We start from the raw sequence: 15,491 nt of genomic DNA on the forward strand, positions 1-15,491 counted from the left end.
CTAAGTGTAATTGGAGTGTGATGTGGGGTTTTTCCTGGTGTCATATCTCCTCTATCTATCTTTTCATTTTAACAGCATTCTTTGGCAGTAATACAAACATGCATTTATATTTAAAAATGATATTAAGGTTGCATCAAAGACAGTATAAAAATCACACAAGAATTTGGACATGGTTCTTTCTCATGATAAGAAAGTATTATTTAAAATATTCTTTCTAACATCAATTCATGTCATGAAAGACAGCAAAGATGATGATAAAATAAAAAGAATTTAATTATAAACTTAAAGTTAGAGTGCTTTATCATATATTGACTTGAATCTATAGTAATATTTTAAAAGTAGTAATTAAATATATATATATACCTAAAGCTATGCAGTGTTGTAATTAGAACTCATTAAATTGTAGGTATTGTATTATCAGTATGGTGAATGTTCTCTCTATTATAGGGAATCACCATGACTTCCTGCAGGAGCACAGGCCAGGCCTCTGGCAAAAGGATTTCACTGGAGAGGAGGGACAAGTAAAAGTGGTGTGGGAAATAAAATTGCATCAAGTATTGGCATAATACTTTATTTTTCATTTTTGTTTTTAGGTAATTTCAAAGAAATAGTATATGTATATTTAAAACAGAGTGATTAGACCATTGTGAATAAGACATAGAAAACTTCCCACCAAGGGAGGGAAGAACCTAGAAATATTTGCAAGGGTCTCTATTGCTCTGGGGGTGGATGTGTGTTTGGGAATAAAATACAGGGTTGGGCAGAAGTAGGTTTACAGTTGTTCATAAGGAAAATAATACAGTAATTGATAAATAATAATGCAAGAATAAACATTGTTTTGCATACTCACAACTGTAAACCTACTTTTGTCCCCTGAATAGAAAATCAAGAACTTAGCAAGAAAACACAAGAGACCACATTCACATAACTTTTATTAGTATATTGTTACAATTGTTCTATTTTATTAATAGTTAGTATTGTTAATCTCTTACTGCGCCTAATGTATAAATTAAACTTTATCATAGGCATGTATACAGGGTGAGCAAAAGTAAGTTTACAGTTGTTCATATGGAAAATATAACATAAATAACAGTACAAGAATAAAAAGAAAGAAAACACAAGTTATACCAAACATAAAAATTATACAAATATACACAAATAGTTTCAATGGATATACTAGAAAGTAAAGACTCTTCTGATGGTTTTAAAAAGAAAAGAGTTATTAGAAACATATACATGATCAGATGAACAACTAAAACAAAAAGGAAGTTAAAGAGAAGAAGAAAAAGGCAGTAGGCACTTATACAGAGATGGTGAGGGTAGAAACCCAAAGCAACAACATTAACCAGGACAAAGGGGGTAATTATACTGATCAAGAGGACACAAATATACAATATTTTTTAAAAGATATTCTTTTATTTATTTTTAGAGAGCGGGGGAGAAGGGAGAAAGAGAGGTAGAGAAACATCGATGTATAAGAGAAACTTTGATTAGTTGCCTTTTGCACGTCCCCATCTGGGGATCTGACCCACAACCCAAGTATGTGTCCCGACTGGGAATCCAACCAGCAAACTTCAGGTTCATAGGCCGGTGCTCAATCCATTGAGCCACACCAGCCAGGGCTCAAATATAAAAAATGAGAACAACAATGTAATAACAAATGTAGAAAAATAAGAAATGATATGTGAAACTGTACTAAAATATTTATTTTCAAGAAAAAAGTTTTTGAAAGAAAAAGAAAATTATTGAAATTGATTCAATAGCTAGGAAACTTTAATAGAAAAATCACCATTGAAGAAATAAAAAATATATTTAAAATTTTTCTAAAACCATCTGGACTCACAGTATTTCCAAAAACAGTTATTTTCTATGCTCTTTTAACTATTTCCAAGTGTAGAACATGCTGAAATTTTTTCAATGAATTTTATAATGCTGATATCATCTTTGTTAATAAAATTCTTGATAAATCACTAAGAAATAGACCAATTTGTTAGAAATTATTAATTATATTTAAATAAGTAAACCCCTAGAACTATCCTTTCTAGAATAAGCTACATAGGGTTGCCTGTGTAAACTACAAATCAATCCCTTGTAATAGAGTACTTGCCCTTGTGACCTTCAGTTTAAGGTCAGTATGTGAAAACGCTGTTTTTCTGTTTGTTTTTTGTTTTACTTGTAAGATACATAGTATGCCCTACTAGATCTTTGGTCATATAGACCTTTCATCGAACTTGGGTGTTTCCTGTTTTGGCAGTGAGAATGGTCAAAGTAAATTTCTTGATTTTGTTTTGTTGGATTTGTTGTTGTTATTATTTTGAATAGATAAAGTTTCCCATTTATTTTTCTGGGTGTTTACTGCTAAATTCAAGACAATCTACTTATTTTTCCCTGGCTATATTGAGGTATAATTGACATGTAACACTGTATAAGTTTAACATGTATAATGTAATGATTTGCTATACATATATATTGTAAAATGTTTATCCCAATAAGATTAGTTAACACATCCTTCACCACACATAATTACAATTTTATTGTTGTTATATTATTACTGTTATGAGAACATTAAAACTCCATTCAACCTTCAAGTATACAATACAGTGTCATTAACTACAGTCAACATGCTGTCCATTAGATCCTGGAACTCACCTTATAACTAAAAGTTTGTACTCTTTACCCAATGTCTTCCCTTTTCCCCCACTGTCCCCCTCTCCTGGCAGCCTAGTGCACAGCATAGTGGATAAGTTAATACTGTATTGTAAAGGCTACTATGTTAGGTGGTGGATGTGTTAATTATTGTAACTTAATATGGTAATCATTTCACAATGTACCCATATTATCAAATTGTCATGCTGTTCACTTTAAATATGTACAATTTTATTTGTCAATCACATCTCAACAAAGCTAGAAAAATGTTAATAGCATCAAAAATACTTTCACAGAAACATCTAGAATAATGTTTGATTGCTCATTAACAGTGGCCCAGTCGAGATGATGCAAAAAACTAACCATCATGGAGTTCAAACACTCATTGTGACTCAATGGTAGGTCGTGGAACTGGGATTCAAATGAATTGTTTCACTTCATGTTGTTGACCTCTATGTCATGTTACCCACTATCTAGCAAATGTGTGATTTGGTAGTGTAATCTTTTAAATATTTTAAAATATTTTAAAAGATTATTTGAACCTATATTCAATAGATAGATTGATTCAAGTGGTCATCAATGCCAGGTTTTGTATTAGTGTTTTATTCTTTTACCAAACTTCAAAATATGTTACTGTAGTGAGGAACGTGAACAGGATTTGAGGCCATTTAGAGCTGTGAAAATGTGTCATAACACCCTTCTGATATGAGGCAACAGTTCTCATTGTTAGTAGAGCATGTCCTTGCATTGTTTTCTTTTTTAACGATACTGTGTCATTTCCACTGATTCATCCTATTTGTTTTCCAAGGCACTTGAACAGGAACATTTAAAGCTGTCATGATTGCCTGGGATTAAAAATAGTCTTTAGTCATGGATCAGGGAGAAGCTATCCAACTCACCTTGAAATCTAGTGTGTGGGGTTTTGTTTTTGTTATTGTTATTGTTATTTGTCCTGAGCTATAATCTTTTGATCTAATTTTTTCCAGAGGCATCTAAATGAGAAGGACATAAAGAATATGAAGTAGATGATGTAATAAGAATATGTTGTTAGGTTCTTAAATGGTCCAATGAAAAGCATGTGAAGGCTAGGCTATTTTTTTAGTGCTTTTCATGAAAAACCAGGGGTAACATTTGTGCCTTGTACCAGGAACAGAATTCCTTCTCTTAGACAAGTGGGAGAGAGGAAACAGAACTGTGGTCAGCTGTGGGCATGAGTCCTGACCTAGAAGGGGCTTCTCCATGCTCCAGCCTACTTCCCAGTTGTCCATCCAGACTCCTGGGGAAGCTGGAGGAGCTCTGAGTGTTGGAGGCACAGCTAAGTCTTGTGCTGGACCACCATTGTGTGGTATATGATGGAGCCAGATTATATTACCCCTTTCGGTAGTTTCAGGAAGAGCACTGATGAGAACCTGAATGCTCTCTCCATCTAGGACATGATTCCAGCAAGATAACTGACAACGGTATTATAAATGGGACTCTCCAAGGTTGGTTGAATATATTTATGGCTCCCCATTGACTCATTTCATACTTTTCTAAACACACACATACACACCAGAAATAAACCTTTATGTAGGAAGGAGGTTTGTCTCTAAGCCCAGAGATAACTGTAGTTTCTTTGTATAATGACAGGGATTTCCCCAACCCCCTTCCCTAAACTTGCCCTACCTTCTATCACTGGAACTACATCTTTTCTCAAGGACCTCCATCCACTATTACCAAATTCTCCAGGAAAGCATTCCCACAAAGATAAAGTACCTTATTTCTTCAAGACCAAGCATACTTTCATTATTTTAAAAAATATTTATTTATTTATGTCTAGAGAGAGGGGAAAGGAAAGAGAAAGAGGGGAGAAACAGCAATGCGTGGTTGCCTCTTATGCACCCCCAACTGGGGACGTGGCCTGCAACCCAGGCATGTGCCCTGACTGGGAATCAAACTGGCTACCCTTTGGTTCTCAGGCGTGCATTCAATCCACTGAGCCATACCAGGGAGGGCCTAGATCAAGCATACTTTTAAGATTTAGAAATATTTCTTTGAGGGGAACCAGCATCATGGATCGATGTGCCTAGGTATCCATGGTAACTCTACTGGTTCCTTCCAGTGCAGTGTGTTCACAGGAGTAGAGTCAAAACTGCCAGATAGCTCCTCCAGTTTTGGAAGCCACGTGACCAGGGAGAGGTAAAAGAAATGTTTCCTAGGGAAATCTAATAAACCCGAGAATGTGGATGTCACTGAGCTCCAGGTTCCAGCTAAAGCAGATGACCCCTCAAAGGATAGCAGGAGAACTGTGGGTAATAGTGCCTAGCTGAATGCCACAGCCTTCTGAGATGGCTTTGGGAGGCCCACAGTGCAGCCAATTCTATGAGGTCAGTGACCGCAAAACTCGAATAGGGTGGTATTCAACCAAGTGCTTTTTGTATCCTATGATGACTACTCTAGTTGATCACTGTAGCCCTAAAAAATATTCCTCAGGTTTTACAGGGATTTTCAATGACCTTGCACATAACATAACATCATCTAGCATGCCCAAACCCAGAACACCTATTTCAAGGCTAAGGACAGGTTAGGGTAACCTAAGGTACTGCTGTTTGTTTGTCTTTTCTGAGTCTTGACACTTATGGTTTATTTTTTATGCCCTCACTAACATTGACAAAACACTGTCCTGGAGGTCTCCCATACCCCCTGAAGTTGTTAGTCCCTGCACTTGCCCTTTATCACCAGCAGTCTCTACGGAATTTTGAGTTACATAATATACAGCTGTTTATGTAAAAAAAAATACTTTTAGTTCCTATTCTCTGCCTAAATCTATTGATAAAAAGAGTTTCAACTTCATAATTAGGAAACTATTTTTTATTTTTTGCTAAGAATGTAATTCAACCACAAAGAACTCTTCAGCTGTAGAATAATTCTCTTACACTAATTTCTTGTACCGCTTTACCCAGAACTCAATATTCCTCTGTATTCTACCACTTCTCCAGGGGTCTTCAAAGCTTTGGTAGCTTTTCAAAAAGCACCATAGACATTATATTTAGAACAATTTTAGATTCACAAATAAATTGAGTATACAGTACAAAGAGCTCTCATGTACCCACACGCTGCAACACATACAGCCTTCTCAGCTATCAACATCTCCCACCAGAGTGGTACTTTTTTTTTTTTTACAATTGATGGACCTATACTGACACATCATTATAACCTAACATCCAAAGTTTATATTAGGATTGACTATTGGTATTGACATTCTATGGGTTTTGATGACCATTGTTGTATCATACAGAGTAGTTTACTACCTGACAATACTTTCTGCTCCGTCTATTCATCCCTCTCTTGCTCACAGTCCCTGATAATCACTGATCTTTTACAGTTTTCATAGTTCTGCCTTTTCCAGAATGTCATGTGGTTAGAATCATACAGTATGATTCCAACAGTATGTAGCTTTTTCAGATTGTAGCTTTTTCAGATTGACTTCTTTCAGTTAGTAATATGCATGCAAGTTTGAGCTATGTCTTTTTGTACCTTGATAACTTTTGTTTTTAATCACTGAGTAATATCCTAATGTCTGGATGAACCAGTTTATTTAGTCATTTGCCTCCTGAAGGACATATTGGTTGCTTTCTAGTTTTGGAAATATATGAATAAAGCTGCTATAAACATTGGTGTGCATGTCTTTGTACAGAAATAAGTTTTCAACTCATTTGGGTGTATACCAAGGGGTGTAGTTGCTATTTTATTTAAGAACATGATAATGAATGATCACTTTGATTAGGAGACTACAGTTTTTGAATAATCAATATCAAAGTTGGAGGTATCTATTGAATTTCTGAAAAAAAAATCAAATACAAACAGTAGTTCTTAATAGGAGACAGGCTTACTCCTTAGAGGGCATTTCCCAATGTATGGAGATATTTTGGGTTATCACAGTTTTGGGGGGTGGAGTGTGTCATAGACATCTAGTAGGCAGAGGTCAGGGGGTTGCTAAATATTCTACACTGCATGGGACAGCCCTTCTGAACAGTTATCCAGGCCAAAATGTCAAAACCACCAAGACTGACAAATGCTGCTTCAGAGTGACCCCAACTTGTTATTAAAAGAAATGCAATCCTCAAGAGCTGTTGAAAGAAAGATTCATGCTATGGCCTAACACCGACTCAGTGATATTCTTTATAGAATGCTCTGACCACTGACTTTATTATTCGATTTAAAATGAGATATCAGTATTTGCTCACATGTGACCCAGAATGAAATGCTGCACCAAAGCTTACAAAGTTTATAACTCTAAGATCATTTTGAATCTTAACATTAAAAGTCAGAATTATATACCATCAAAATATAGAATAATTTGTATGGCTGTGTATATTTTTATGTATACATAAAGAAGCAATTTTGTCTTGAAGTGAGTTCAGAGAATCGACAACGAGCTGCTTAAGTGAATTCCATTATTTAAAATTATTTTCTTAAGAGTACCCAAATTTAAAACAGAATCAATAATAGCACTTGCTGTAATTTTTATAGATCTGATGGTTCAGTAAATATAGGCAATCAGAAAGATACTTTGTAAGGAAAAGGACATGTAAAGTTGGTACTTGGGTCTGCGGCTCCTGGAGGATACAGGCTACTTTTACTAAGTAATTTGTGCTTCCGGGCTTCAGTTCTCTGACACGTGTGTTGGCCTGCATGACTTGCACAATCTTTTCTAAATTTTAAACTTCTATGAGTCTATGTTAAAAATCAATTATTTTTGTGTGTGCGTAAATTGTAAATTTCCTTTCCATTATTTTAGGGTTCTATTTATGCCTTCTCAATAGCACACGAGGGGAAATTGTTATAAAGTAACTCAATTTTCCAGTGCTTTGGCTTATGTGGACTGCACGAATGACTGACGCCCTACCTGCAGAGCTGAAAGTTTGGCTGGCATTGTCATGCACAGCAAGTGTCCACAAAACCTTCATTTAATTGCATCACGGAGCACGTGTGCCTGACTGTGCTAATGTCTTCACAGCACACTTTGTTTAGGAGGTATAGGCATTCTTTCAGATCACTTTGTTCATGTGTTTTGGGTGGTAGGCCCTCAAAAGTTATATTTATTCAACATTTTTTAACTAGGGTTTCATGGTTGCAGTAGTCAGCCTACTGTCACGAGCTTTAGGGAGTAATCAGCTGCAGCGATACAAAGAAACTTTTTTATCTAGAAGGACAATGCTCTTTGATTCTTCAACGTACTGGCAAATTCTCCTTGTTTTTCTAGGCATTTCACCTTTAATAATATACCAAGTCAACTCCTGTTGGTCCAAACATGTGAATGCATCTATAAAATGTCAAAATTTTGGCCTCTATTTAGGCACTGCCCATGAAGTTACTATCACCTTCTCCAAAATTGTTTGCAACAAAAATACATTTTTGACAAGTTAGTTAATTTATATACTCATTCATTACTCTGGCTTTTTCTGAGTGTATCTGCAGGGTGGGGATGTGTGTGTGTGTGTGTGTGTGTGTGTTTAAAAAATCACCAAAAATAAGTTAGGTTAGAACTGAAAGAAAAAGTTTAGAAGATCTCTGACTTAATTTATCACAATATTTTTTTTCTCCCAGATATAATTTCCTTTTTTAAGGACCCACCAATGACACTGTAAGTAAAAATTTATTTTCTTACAGTGGAAAGTCGCTTTGGAAAACCTGGAATAATGAGAAAAAAGTATTTGTGAGCTCTGGAAATTATATAGGGATGGGCAAAGGTAGGCTTACAGTCGTTTGTATGTAAAAATAATATAACAATTAATAAATAATAATAAACTCTGTGTTTCCTGTACTCATAACTGTAAATCCACTTTTGTCCACTCCTGAATAAAGGTTTCTGAACTCCTGAGAGTTTAAAATATTACTCACCTAAGGTGACAGCCTGGACAAGTCTCATGGATAATCCACAAAAAGTTGCATTGCTCCTCTTTTATACTCCCGCTTGCATGATTTAAAGAGCTCAGTATCTGCTGTGTTTTTCAGATCAGGCTAACTGACCCACTACTTTACGAATTTAAATCCTTTATGAACTGGCTATGGGTTATTGGTTGATTAAAGTGATTCTAAAATAAATCATGTCATGTGCCTTGTGTCACTAGATCCAGTCATTAATCTCACTCCATTAAACTATATCCCCTGAGTACTTGGACTCTCATACAGGCCTGGCCTGCAGACAGCTCTCCATGTCTAACTTGCACAGTGACTTAGAGGCCTGTTTTTGAAGCAATCCAGTGTCGGTAATACGCCACCATTGTGTAGACACCAGGTTTGTTCCTTTGACCACAGTTATCTCCCCAGCTCACAATTCCAATGAGATACCAGGTATCTTTAAGATCCTTTATGACCAAAGGCCCCCCAGAATCACCCTGAAAAGAAATGAAGAAGAGAAAGAATATTAGCTAAACATAAGGCTTATTACTTAAGATTTTCCAATGAACTACATATTTTATTATTAAGCATATGTATAGATTACCAATTTTAGGATAATTAACTGAAACATGGATTTTAAAAGTTATAAAAGTCTTTAAAAACCTATGAAATTTCAATTTTCACATTTCATTTTTCAGCTTTATGGATACAGAATTGACAGATAAAATTGTATATCTTTAAAGTGAACAGCATAATGATTTGACATACTATACTTTGTGAAATGACTAGCACCATGAGGTTAACACATCTACCCCTCACATAGTTACGCTGGTGGGAGGAGGAGGGTAAGATGCTTCAGGTCCATGCTTAGCAAATTTTAAGTATGTAACACAGAAAGTCAAGCTGATGTCATTTTTCTTCTGACTCTAAGCAGGGTGCTTGGACTTCTCTGTTCTCAGACAGACTAAGCCACATGCCATGCACCCAGTTGCAATCAGTGTATTCTTGTCTTGGGTCCCTGTGTCTGAGTCCCTTCCTCAATAACTTTCCCATTTTTTCTATGATTCCAGCTTTGTCTTATCACTCACTTGCACAGTCATGGGTTAGGAATCTTACCTCTGCTCCCCAGTCCAGGGAAGTCTCTTCATGACCACCAGTCCTTCCTGAGGCTTATCACTTAACCTCACCATTTGCCTAGGTTCCCGCATCCTGTCTGCTCCTAAACTCCCCGTGCTACCTGCCCCCTGTCTGTCAGGCATACACCTCTCTTGGGATTCCCCGAATCCTAGCTGCCTTCCTCCATATTCTTAACAACTGAGGCTAGATGTGTGTCAATTCTGCTCTTGTCCAGCCTGTATGCTACATAGAGATGTAGGTGGCATACCTTTTCCTGACAGAGGTTGCCCATGTTGTGTAATCTGTGGGACTTGGGGAAGGGTTTGCGCCACCTGATATCAATACCATGCGAATCATTTCCCCAGATAGAATCATCTCCTTTGTGTTTTCAAGGATCTCACAGTATAGGGCAAGTGCCTCTAAGAAGAAACACACTTGTATACCTTGTTAGAACACATACGTGCAGGACAGATACTAGATGACAGAGGAGGACATGGTGGAGCTCCAGAGTCACGACATGGCCTAATCCACCTTGTTAGTGTTTGCAGTTTCTCCCCACTCCTTAGGCTGAAACCCAGCAGATTACTTGGGGCCCCCTCGAATGTGAATTGTAATTTCACACCTTTGTAATTGTGGCTGTGCTCTTCCTCTTTTCTATAGTATTCTTTTCTTATTCTATAGCTGGGCAAGTGCTATTTATCCTTCAGGCCTCACTGAAATGCGATCCCTCTGATAACTTGCTATGAAATCTTCCCTTCAAGCTAAAAATATTTTCTCTTCATTATGTCATTTATGACATGACATCATAGTTCATTGTTCATGATTGTTTCCTTTCCAAGTGTGAGCCCTTTAATGAAGTGAAGTTTTATGAATCTTTGAACTTCTGGTATTAAGAAAATTTAATTTTATGATTAGTTTGTTTGATAGCATCAGTGGAACTCTGCTCATTTCATTTTGCTTAATAAAACATTTAAAATATGTAGTTAAATGTTTGTGAAATTTGCATTTAGAAACTGTTGAACTGACAAGATGTCTGTATTTTATACTAGTATAAAGAACATAGAACATTTATTAAGCCAGATAAAAAAATTTTGAGTCAATGATATTAAAAGTAATCTCTCCCCACCTACCCTGCAGGCATCATAAATGCCTTCCAGATATCCTGCACAAAACATCCCAAACTTTATGTCGCTGCCATATACTTGTGGTTGCTTGCATACATCATCGCTTATGATCTTGAGTCTGGCTTCTCGGAGATCATTTTGAGATTCCCCTTAAAAAAACAACAACAAAGTAATTTTAGTGTTTATGATCAGCATCCTTCGCTAGAATGAAGTGAGCAGATTCTTTTAGAATCTTTCCTGTAAGAAATTTGTCAACACAGCATGAGGCTGTAAGCAGTTTCCAGAGGGGAAATATTCTGTGTAAAATCTGGCACATTTAAATGATTTTTATCCTCATCACATTTTTATAAATACCTAAAACTGTTTTGTTTCTTTTACTGGAAAAATCTTTGTATCTTTATGTTAAAAATGATTGATTTATATATTTAGGAAGGTATTCATTTTAAAAAACAAAGTTTGTATTTGTAGGTCTTCATAGTTTTCTCTCTTGGCTTGATAAAATAACTGTAATACCATGTGTATTTATTTTATCCTTTACATTTTATGGAGAACTTTCACACATAAAATAACATTTAAAGGCAACAATTTCATGTTCTATGTATTGTAAGTCTGGGGCTCCATATTATAGACTAGGGGTTGTAGAAACCAATATTATGGCTGGAAGACAATTGCCTGTGGTACAAGGAAGGACTATCACAAGTGTGCACAAATGCTTTATATCAAATCTCATCGTTGTTGGGAAACTGACACTATAATATACAGGATTCAGTGATGATGCCCACGATTCCGTTGTGATCTCCTTCCCCCTAGTTGGAATATAATGGATGCATTCTTATGATTATGTTATTAGGGATACATGACAGAAATTTTTAGGTGTAATTAAGATAAATTCCATTTGACCTGAGTTCTTCAAAAAGGGGATTATCCATGGTGGGCCTGGCTTAATCAGGTGAACCCTTTTAGAAAGGGCGTAGGCCTTTCCTGAGTTTAAAGACTTTTTTCCAAAGATGGTGAAAAAACAAGCTGCCACAAGTTCTCCAGCTGCAAGAAACTGAACTCCACCAACAACCAATAAGCTGCAGATGAGACCTCAACCCTATTCAACACCTTGACTGCTATTTAAATAAATCCTGGAACTCCCTGAACTATTTCTCAACTATTGGGGTACTGGACAACATTTCTCATAAAATGTAGATATTTTGAAAGGAATGAACCATTTCATTAATTTTCTTTATTATTTTCTTGCTTTTGTTTTTATTAAGTTCTAATTCTTATTATTTCCTTCTTTCTGCTTGTTTTAGGTTTATTTTGCTGCTCTTTTCTAGTTACTTGAAGTAGGAACTTAGGTTATTGATTTGAGAACTTTCAGCTGTTCTACTTTACACATTTGCTGTAAATTTCCTTCTCTGCGTTGTTTTAGCTGCATTCTGCATATATTGATATGTTGTTTTCATTTTAATCCAGTTTTATGTATACTTAAATTTTTCCTCAAGACTTCCTCTCTGCACTATGGATTATTTAGAGGTGTATTGTTTAATTCCTAAGCATTTGGAGACTTTCCTGTTATCTTTCTGTTACTAGTTTCTAGTTTGATTTCATTATGATCAGAGAGCATACTATGTATGATTTTAATGTTTTAAAATTTGTGGAAGGTTGTTTTATGGACGTAAATATGGTCTATCTGGGTGAATGTCCACAGGTGCTTGATAAAGTGGGTCTTCTGTTGTTCAGTATAGAGTCATACACATGTCAGTTAAATTTTATTGCTACTTAAAAAGTGTTATGCCAGGTATAATTCTATGTCAGCCTCAAACTCCAAGCCAGGGTCATTTCATCCCACCAGCCAATGGGAATCCAGCATGCCCCTCCCATCATCATCAGGGAAGCAGAGCCTGCAAACTCTGTCTTAGGGCGAAACCTGTTAGGTAGAGTGCAGACATAGGGTGTCAGGCCTACAGTTCCACTCAGTCACCCCTGGAAGTGTTATGAAACTATGGATAATAATTTCTGTGGTTGGTAATATGACCTTAAAAAAGCAACACACTTCTCAGCTTGTATAATATGGAATGAAAGCACATGAGGCATCTATTCTTGGCCACATTAGTGAAAGGTATTCCTAGTTTCTTAATAGAGACTGAGAATTAAGGGTGTATTCTTTAGAATTTATTGTATATAAATTGCATAGAGGTCTGTGAATGGATTTTGTCATTCTCAGAAAACCTTTTCTTCTGAAGCTCAGAGTTAAAGAAACACACTTGCTATTGTATATGTATATGCCTGGACCAGATTTCAGAATCCAGAGTATGTCTGACTAAGTATGCCCAAAAAACATTTAAAAATGAAACCATTTTTATTCTTTGGAGATTAATTAACATTATCAAGTTAAATCATATTAGAGAGGGCAATAGAAGCTCTGTTATCAGAGATGATTTATTTCTACACAGTATTCTTATTCCTGATCACTTTAAAATTAGCCTCTTGTGAAGCAGATTTTGCTGCAAATGGAGATTGTAGCTCAGTAAAGGAAAATTTTGTAAGGTCACTGAGGAAAGTGAAAGTCTGAGATGGAAAACTGAGAGGAGGAGATGGAAAGGATAAAGAAGGCCCATAGAGATGGGGCTCAGTGTGAGGGAGTGTTGGAGTGAAGGTGGGCATGAGGATTACAACATAGCAATGTGTACCTGGCATTGTATAGAGAACAGCATGTAGAGATAGAGTTTGGTATAACTGAAGGAACATTTTTTGTGACTTTTAAAGCCTACCCTTTTAGAACTTCCTCTCCCCCATTGCATGTGATTCTGGCCAGGCTGCCAATCACAGACCTGCTTTTCTTGGTATAGGCTTAGGTTGATTATCTGAATTAGCCAGCCAATGTGAGTGCTCCTGCACACAAACTGGGCCAAAAGGGGTCTTTCAGGGAGTAACAGATTCTGGCAAAGAGAGAGATGTGTTCTTCCCTCAGGATCTTGTAGGTAAAGACGGTGTGAACCCTGAGCTGTTGATGGCCACCTTAGAAGCTGGAATCCCTCCATAGGAAAAGGAAAACAGAGCCAGAGAATGGAATGATGCAGAAATTTAGAGCCTGATGACATCATGAGTCCTGAAACCAGCTGTATCTGAAGCCAGACTAAACTCCTTTCTTGATTCCCAAATTACAAGAGCAACATTTGCCATTTTATCATTATTCTTTGTTTTAGCTAATCTGATTTTGAGTTTCTGTCACTTGCAAGACAGGAGCCCTAACTAATTGAACCAACTTGTGTGGAAATGGCTGGCAGGATAACATTGATGGGAAAATGAAATCACGCTGCTCTAAACAAGGCTTAGTACTTCTCTGTGATCCTTTCTTGAGATACCCACCACCGTAGTAAAGTGCTCCAAATCCTGTGATATAGACAGTTGAATTTGGTGGGAAGGATGCAGAAGCTTCTGGCAAACAAACCCGGCGAATGTCATCAGTGAAGGCAACTCTGGGAGAAAACTGCACGACAGCGATGTCATACTCTCTTGCTGGGGAGTGATACCTTTCATGGACAATAATTCTTCTGACATTTCTTTTCATCAATGGAGGATTGATTGTTGTTCCAAAGCTAACAGTCCATTGACGTGGATTTGCACTACTGGGAAAGATGAGAAATGAACAGACTATAAACTGCACAAAAATAATTGTATGTAGGCTAATAAAAAATACCATACTGAAAATATTTGGTTGCAATAATAGCTTTCTTTGACTATTTAAATATAGTCTAGTGCTATTATTTTAAAAGACAAAACATATATAAACAGCATCTTTGAGCTAATACGGAATTATTAAATTTTAGAATTGCAAAGCACATAAAATATCATTCATTTATCTCTTCATCAAATATTTATTGAACATCTATGTGCTGAGCACTATTCCAAGTGCTGAGGATAAAATGGTGAATAAGAAAGAAAAGTTCTGAGGTGAGAGTATTACTTCCTTGTGAAAGAAAAGAATGAAATCAACAAATCGATAAATAACCAAACAGTGATAAGGACTATGAGTAAAATAAAATAGATCAATGGAATAGAGTACCAAGGGGTAGTTAAGGAAGGTTCTGTTGAAATATGACAATTAGGCTAATACATGGTTGATGGAGAGTCACCTGTGAGAAGACGGGAAGACCAGTTTCCAGACAAACTTCCCAAGTTTTCCACCACATGCACTGCAGTACAAGGTGCAAAGGAAGGTTGGTGGGGGGATGAGGTTGGAGAGGTGGGTGGGAACCAGATTACAGAGTGTCTTATAGGTCATGAACAAAGTGTCTGGCATTTATTCAAGTGACACAGGAATTCACTGGATGATTTTAAGATGACAGTACTTTAGTCTCATTTAGATTTTTGAAAAATCATATTGGTTCTTTCTGGAGAATAGATTGTTGGAGGGTAAGAGTGGATGAGATAAAAGGTTATGTGAGAGATGGTTGATTGTGTGTGACTTTAGCTTATGAGCTTCAGTAACTGGTGGATAATTGTACATATAGGGATTGGAAAGGTCATCTAGTAACAGAAGATCATCTAGTAAGGAAAATAAGGCCTAGATGGGTTATACTGTTTGCCTAGATCACATGTCTATTTCTCTCTCTGTTTTTCTCCTTATAGGACATGTCCCTCACCCAAATCTATTTATTAATAACAAGATAAATGTTCCTTAATTAATTAATTGAATATTATCCACAAGGTATAAGCAAAGAGACAAAT

General features: G+C 36.4%; 1 protein-coding gene across 3 annotated transcripts in view; it reads right to left on the reverse strand.

Annotated features, from left to right (window-relative positions):
• Positions 1 to 5,481: 5,481 nt before the first annotated feature.
• TMPRSS11A (transmembrane serine protease 11A) overlaps positions 5,482 to 15,491 on the reverse strand; it is a 45,380-nt gene continuing 35,370 nt past the window's right edge. Inside the window, exons 8-10 of one of the 3 annotated variants that reach the window (XM_045834533.1) lie at positions 14,130 to 14,386; positions 10,776 to 10,918; positions 5,482 to 9,026 (exon numbers count right to left, since the gene is read on the reverse strand). In XM_045834533.1, the coding sequence (XP_045690489.1) occupies positions 8,865 to 9,026; positions 10,776 to 10,918; positions 14,130 to 14,386 (562 nt within the window). In that variant the 3' untranslated portion in view covers positions 5,482 to 8,864. Of the gene's footprint in view, positions 9,027 to 10,775; positions 10,919 to 14,129; positions 14,390 to 15,491 lie in introns of all 3 variants that reach the window. The other 2 variants (XM_045834532.1, XM_045834534.1) reach the window with 2 other exon arrangements.

Source organism: Phyllostomus hastatus, unplaced genomic scaffold (assembly GCF_019186645.2).
Source record: "Phyllostomus hastatus isolate PE091 unplaced genomic scaffold, TTU_PhHast_1.1 phas_contig_196, whole genome shotgun sequence".
NCBI classification, from domain to species: domain Eukaryota; kingdom Metazoa; phylum Chordata; class Mammalia; order Chiroptera; family Phyllostomidae; genus Phyllostomus; species Phyllostomus hastatus.